The sequence below is a fragment of the Lygodium microphyllum genome, chromosome 9 (assembly GCF_053477565.2).
Source record: "Lygodium microphyllum isolate KBCC chromosome 9, Lygodium_microphyllum_v1.1.10, whole genome shotgun sequence".
Lineage (NCBI taxonomy): Eukaryota > Viridiplantae > Streptophyta > Polypodiopsida > Schizaeales > Lygodiaceae > Lygodium > Lygodium microphyllum.
In genome coordinates, this window is record NC_141143.1 from 68,032,397 (window position 1) to 68,039,539 (window position 7,143).

Genomic DNA, 7,143 nt, shown 5'->3' on the forward strand with positions numbered 1-7,143 from the left:
TATGAAGGTACATAACATGCATGGGGGGACACTATACAAGTAAAGAAATGAAGTAGTGATAATAAGGGAGTTGTAAGGGTTGGTCATGACAATAGTTGTAAGGGTTGGTAAAAGATACGATGTTAGGAGTAATCAAACTACTAGAGGTTCCTAGAAAAAGTAGATAGAAATTGTATAACCCATTCATGGCCAAATTCATAAGATCCAGCTAGCTACTTTTTAAGATCTATTTTTGAATATTTTATAGGTTTATCCACATATTACAATTAACAGTTAGACTCAACTATTGTACATCTTGCAAGAAAGCTAGTAATGGAACCTATTTATGAGGATTAAGTAATTGATGGGCTATTTTGATTGCTTCACTTTTTAAAATTATGAATGTGTAAGGAAAGTTCTATGAAAAATTACAAGGAAGACTAGGCATATAGACTTTAGCATTTCAAGAAGCTATCGGTTCATGGCAAATCATACCCTCAAAGGTTTGCATTAATATGAGGTAGTTCCATTCATTCTTCCATAAGTCATATTGATGCCTAACAATTAGGTTAGCCTACTCCTCACTAGATAAAAACATAGATCCCATCTATATGTCCATGTTAAGAAAAAGCTTCAAGTAGTAGCCAAAACAAAAATGTAAGAGTGACTAGCTACACATTGGTTTTGAATAATGTAACATGTATAAAAACACTGTATTTCTATTCAATGAACTTGCACCTTACCAAAAATTTGATACAAGCATCACATCTTTACAATAGATTCCAAGTCCATTGGGATCATGACCCACTCTAGGCTATTATTAATAAGAGAAGAAATTATTGCCTCAAAGGAAAAGTGCTCAAGAAATTCTCCACGTAGCAATCACACCGCATTTCACATGCTTGATGAAATCCTCATTCTTCACTAAATATCTATCACACTTAGTTGGCAAGCCTATACATGGATAACTACAACAACTTCAACCATAATTTTAGATGCTCTTTCATGTCCACATGCTTATTGGGAGATGCAATCATGCATGTGACCAACTTTAGATGCTCTTTTATGTCCACATAATTATTGGGAGGTGCAATCGATGTCTGTATGCTCACATGCATCCAAAAACTTGCTTATAAATGAATGGGTCTTCAGATGCATTTGCAACTCGTTATTTTTCATATTTCATGCACCAAGTATCTCAATGTGGTTTTCACAACAAAAGAAAGTGTGTGAAATATATATATGTTTGAGCAATATCCCATCCTGTGGCTACCTATTGCAATACACATGCAGTGTTGTGGTATTGGATATCAGACGACCTTGGCTATTGTTGCAAATGATGAGGAAATGGATACATTAACTTTGTGATGTGTACTCTCTTGTGGTATTGATATATCTTTGTAATGTGTACTTTCTTGTTGTATTGATTTATCCGACAACCTTGTCTATTGTTACACCAAATCCAGCAAAAAGGTGTTTGTGAGATGGAGGATGAACATGGAGATCTAAGTGTGGTGATATTGTTGTCATCATTAGTAAGTGGCGTGGTTGCTATCACTGGTTTGACAGACATTTCACACTAATTGATTATGCGGCTGGGGTTTTAAACCACACCCAAAATAATTCCAACCCACATTCAGACAATTTTGGGACGGATGGCGTGAAGAAAATTTGCGAGTGTTTTTATTGATCTTAGTAGGTGTGGTTGGCTTACTAAGAGATCAGTGGCTTGGAAGGATCATCTGCAAAAGCCACATGTGTGTCTAGGTGGTCATCCCATAGCCATATGGGAAGAGTGGATTATATCTCTTGTCACCCACATTCTGGGGTGCCCGCTTTGCTGTCCTGAACCAGGTCCTTGATAGCTTCCCTTGAAATGGGTGGTCCCCAAAGAGCACATCAGTGACACCTGTGCCCTCTGTGCCTGGAAGCCAAGCTGCCACCAGGGCATCCATTAATGGCAGATAAGGCTCGATCACCAGTGGCCTTCCCGAGATCAATACCACCACGCATTTCACTGCTCTACAAACTTTCTGGATCATCTGTATGCCTTCGTCTGGGATGGTGAGGTTTCTATTGTCACCCATGTACTCTGCATAGGGCATCTCCCCTACCACCACTATGGCATAGGAGATGTCTGTCAAAGGATAGGTGAAATCTGGGGTTGGTTCATACACGACTTCAGTTGATGGACTCACGGTGCTCACGATGGCCTCCAGAATAGTGGTCCCTGCAAGCCAAAGCCTCTGTCAAACTGGGTGTTCATATATAATATGATCACAATACAGATAATACTGGCTCGGTGAGTACATCTAACAAATCACTCCTGGATGAAAGTTTGATTGGGTTTTCATCATAATTGGAGAAGTTGGATCATGATGACGATGAGGCCAATGCGCATTGGACTGAAATTAATCATATGGCTGTTTTAAGCTGAATTATGTAAGCGCCAAAGTTCAGAGGAAAAAACTTTGCTATCATGCATCCATGTTGCCTGGTTTTTGTTGAAGACAATCTTTTGATATGCCATTTGGAACTCTTTTACCTCATGACCCAGAGCTTTACGTATACTGTATACTCTTATAACCGACAGTTTTAGATACTAGAGCCTCATTTATTAGTGCTGCTTGCTTTCCTCGTTACTGACTTTATACTTGTTTATGAGGCAAGTTTATGTGATCTCACCTATGGTTGTGTTTCCACTTGCGCCCTGCCAAGTAATAGTCCATCCCCCACATTGATTTCCAATGTCATTGGCATGACTACCAGCAACCAGAATTTTGGATGCCTTCTTGTCCAAAGGTAGAAAGGAGGACTGACCAGGTTTTCCATTCTTCAAAAGAACAAGAGACTTTCGTACAGCTTCTCTTGCAAGATCCCTGTGTGCCTGGTTTCAGAGAAAGCATAAAAGGGAACAATTTCATACTGCTCAAGCAAGATCTCAACATAGCAAACATGTTACTGCACATTGCCTAACAGACTGTCGAGATAAACAAGAATTTTCCAAATACCAATATCCAAGGGTGACAAAATAGTACCGCAAGACTGGCCACTCACCTGAGCGCCAACCATGCCAGCTAGTGACCTATCTGCATATGGATGCTCAAATAGGCCCATCAAGAACTTCACTCGCAGAATACGCCTGACTGCATCATTAATTCTCGTCATTTTTATGTATCCTGAATGTACTAAATCTGTTGTTTCCTTTTGAAACTCAGTATAGTTGAAGGGAACCATTATCTGCATCCAAAGAAGATTGGGATGCAAGTTAAAGACAGATAAGAACAGGGGTTGCACGCCAAGATTGAGCAAACATGCAGATTGTAATTTGCTCACCTGAGCGAGTGTCTAGAAGTGAAATTAAGTATACAATGACTTAGATGCATGAAAGATGGAACAGCCAAGACGATGGACACATTATCAAAAAAAGGTGCCGCTTACCATGTCAATGCCTGCATTAATGCCAGTTTCCACTGAATATGTGTAGTTAATCCCCCAAGGGGTTGTCATCCTATCAATACCCATCCAATCAGAGATCACAAACCCCTGCATGCAACAATTTCAGGTATTAAGCAATGCTATACCTGTCAAAAGCTGCTGTGAGGAGAATGAACATGGTTAAATAGGGACAAGTCAGGCAACACTCTGCACAAACTTACCTTGAATCCCATCTGTTTCTTCAGTACATGTGAAATGAGGAGTCGATTGCCATGCATCTTTTGTCCATTCCAACTACTGTATGAGATCATAACACTGGCCACTCCCTTTGCAACAGCATCAAAATAGCCTGCCATGTGGATTCTAACCAAACTCTTGTAGCTACTAATTGTGTTGTTCTCATCAATACCATTTACAGTGCCCCCATCCCCGACAAAATGTTTGGCTGTAGCTGCAACATTCTGCCTGGAAGAATAAGCAAAGATGTTTTAATCAGTGCTTAGTGGTGCTAGAAAGCCACTAAGAAGCAGAGTGGTACTGTTCAACTTCATATACTGGATAATGGCAAGACTTACTGGCTGCCAACAAAGGGGTAACCTTTCACAGGAGGACTTCCTTGCAGACCAATTATAATGTCAGTCATACTCTTTACCAGATCAGGATCCTCACTGTAACTCTCATAGCACCGGCCCCAACTTGGGTCCCGGCACACCTGAAAAAGGAAAACCACTGGCATCTCAGACTTTGTAAGATATTCTTAAAATTATATCAGTATTCCAGGAAAGTGATGCACATTTTAAAAAGTTCAATCTGTATGACAAAAGTATTCAAAGAAAAAGCAAAAGGACAGATGGCTAGAGTGTAGCATCAGTTACAGTGAGTTTGAAAGTGAAACAGGTGCTTGTGTCCTTTGCAGGAAAATGTGGAAGAAGAGGTAAAGGATCTATCTTACCGCTATACAGGGGGCAAACACATAAGGAATGCCTGTACCACGGACTTCCAATGCAGTGGCTACTCCAATCCTTCGTGCCAAGTCAGGATCTCTGTGAGCAGGATGGTTCATGTGAGAGCTCAGAAACACTTCAAGACATAGTTATGATTAGACAACACAGTGAAGTGTGGGCTTGCCTTGTGCATCCAAGACCAATGTTATGCGGAAAGATTGTTGCTCCATAGACATTGTTATGGCCATGGACTGCATCAATGCCATAAATCAAGGGAATCCCTAGGCGGGTAGACAGAGCAGCTTTCTGGAAGCTATCCACCATGTCCATCCAATCATATGGGGATGCATGATCAGCTGGCACACTGCCTCCACCACTGAGAATGCTTCCTGATCACGGGCAGCTAGTCAGCATAGATGGTCACTTCCATCATGAGTGAACAAGAAGAGCATGCTGTTATGAGCTCATATTTTAGCAGAACTTCACTTTCAATGATGATGCAGCAGCAATCTGTTCTGTTGGCTGCTGGATCTGAGAATCCTGTCACAAGAGGTTTTAGGCAAATTCCCACATTGTAAATTATGACGACATCATGAGCTTCTGCTCGGGAGACAACACCCTGAGCAGGAGCTCATGATGTTGAGCACTATAGGGAAAGACGAGGGAAGATCCCCTTTTCCCACATGGGAAAATGCCCAAAACTCCTTGTATGTGCTTAAATCAAGATCAACAATGAACTTAGACTCATTGGGTGTGTTTAAATCAAAATCAAGAGATAGCTAATTGGTCTCATCGGGAGTAACATACATGGCTGAAGAAAAACATTGTTTGTTAGGTTGATAATCTAATGAGGAGTAATTGATATAATTTCATCTGCATCTTTATGAAAATGAATCAACCAAACGAAGCTTTTGGGGAATGGATTCAACATTATTCAACCAAGTGAAGGTTTTCAACATTATCTGATTCAAGATCCTCAACAAAGATGCAGAATGAATCAACCAATGAAGCTTTCAGAGAATGGATGCAACATTATTTTATTTAAGAGCCTCAAGTGAACGCACCCACGAAATAGTCCCTGATGTTGGAGCTGTTGGCGATGGAGCGCTCGATTTGGGTCATCTGTCCGATCTTCTCTTCCAGTGTCATGCGCTGCAACAGGTCCTCTACTCTGAGTTCTACATCCGCATGCGGGTCCTTGTACAAGGGCTGGGTTCCTGAGGCCATCAGACAGGCAAGATGGAGCAGCTGCAGCACCAGGAAGAACAATGCGGCTGATTCTCTGATGGAGGCGGCCATGATGATATAATAATGATGAATTAGGTGTGTTACACGTATGGACCCTCTACTGCTAGACTGCCTCAATCCACCCAACTATACCAATGTACTTATCAGGCGAGATGATGCCTAATAGCCTGTCAGGCTACACTAATCAACCAATTGAAGCCATAGCCAGCAACGATGACAACTTCAGCCTGAAAGAATACAAGCACTAGTGTAGGAATTAGGATGCAAAATGAATGTATGAAGGGCAGAGCAGAGAAAGCATAGCCGAAGAAGAATGCAAGCAAGAAGGCAACGTTCCAAAGATAGACGGAGAATATAAATAAGAACCCAGTGAGAGAGCCGTTCCTCTCTGTATGCCGGGTAAAGAGAAGGGTGCGGGGGTGGTAAATTGCCAGGATCAATGATCATTTACTATCTGATTTATCCACAACAAGCTTCGAAGGATTACAGTAGCATCGATGTTTGTTACTATTGTTGATTATCCACAGAGAGAGAGAGAGAGAGAGAGAGAGAGAGAGAGAGAGAGAGTTTTGCAAAAAGAAGTTTCTATCAAGTCTTTCTCCTGTGATTGTGATAGTGTTCACAAGAAACTGTCCTTTAGTGTAATTTCTTCCCAGCTGGATTGCCAAAAGCTGCCCAACTTTGTAAGTTTGTCTTGATGAAAATCGGCTATTTTAAAGATATTTTAATGATAAAACCAACCAATGTCCCATTTTTAGCCCAAGATTTTGAGTCCCAGTGCTCACATAAAGCCTGCCTTTCATGTGTCTTTTCCATGTTGCACTAGGCGCTCCGCGCCTAGACTCAGCCCGACGCTTCACGCCGGGGCCGGCGCGATTTTTGCGGGCAGGGGCGGGTGCTGGACGCGTGGCACCCGCGCCCGCGTTCTCTTTTTTTCTTGTGGGGAAGGTGGGGGGCTGCCACGTTGCACCTGCCCCCCACCTCTTATTAACTAATAGTAAAGATGTTCTGAAGATAGTTAAAATTCTAGGTTGTCTTGATGAAACTCGGTTATTTTTTTAGGCATTCTAATTACAAAACTAACCAATGTCATGTTTTGCCACCCGAAAACCGGTCACATTTCAACGTCTTCCTTTTTTTTCTATTGATAATTGGATGGAAAGAGAGTTTTCATTGAATACTGATTTGGACTTGCGGGGGGTGTCTTTTTCTCTTTCTCCTTTTGCATGGATTAGAAAATATCATAAAGGTTCCAACTCTCTCATGATGTGATAACACGCAAAAGGTTAAGATCATGAGATAACAAGACTATAAAAAGGCTAAGCAAAACCACCAATATCCAATATGCTTGTCTCATTTTGCATTTGCCATCAATAAAATATCCTTGTGCTAAAGTTGTGGTGGCCTTACTAGTCAAAGTGGAGCCCATCCAATCTAGAAAATTGAACCATGTAGGTGATATTTTATGAATTTCCATTGGGGCTACACATTCATGAGACACTTGTTTCAAAACTGGGATAGCAAGATAGCCTAT

The 7,143-nt window shown here is 41.3% G+C and overlaps 1 protein-coding gene across 1 annotated transcript; it reads right to left on the reverse strand.

The window, feature by feature from the left end:
• Positions 1-1,372: 1,372 nt before the first annotated feature.
• On the reverse strand, positions 1,373-6,128 carry LOC148031141 (uncharacterized). Its single transcript, XM_087684678.1, has 9 exons — positions 5,426-6,128; positions 4,546-4,750; positions 4,370-4,460; positions 3,993-4,129; positions 3,639-3,882; positions 3,421-3,525; positions 3,037-3,219; positions 2,665-2,866; positions 1,373-2,209 (listed from the first exon to the last, which is right to left on the reverse strand). Exons 1-9 carry the CDS (start codon positions 5,658-5,660, stop codon positions 1,743-1,745), a joined length of 1,869 nt encoding a protein of 622 aa, XP_087540804.1. The 5' UTR covers positions 5,661-6,128; the 3' UTR covers positions 1,373-1,742.
• Positions 6,129-7,143: the final 1,015 nt, after the last annotated feature.

What these genes read in the sequence shown, in the direction of transcription:
- LOC148031141 (XM_087684678.1), bottom strand. Translation starts at nt 5,660, where the DNA reads ATGGCCGCCTCCATCAGAGAATCAGCCGCATTGTTCTTCCTGGTGCTG. An exon ending in ATTGGTCTTGGATGCACAAG is followed by an intron (nt 4,461 to 4,545) that starts GCAAGCCCACAC and finishes TCCTGCTCACAG; the next exon opens with AGATCCTGACTTGGCACGAA. An exon ending in TGTTTGCCCCCTGTATAGCG is followed by an intron (nt 4,130 to 4,369) that starts GTAAGATAGATC and finishes TTCCTTTTTCAG; the next exon opens with GTGTGCCGGGACCCAAGTTG.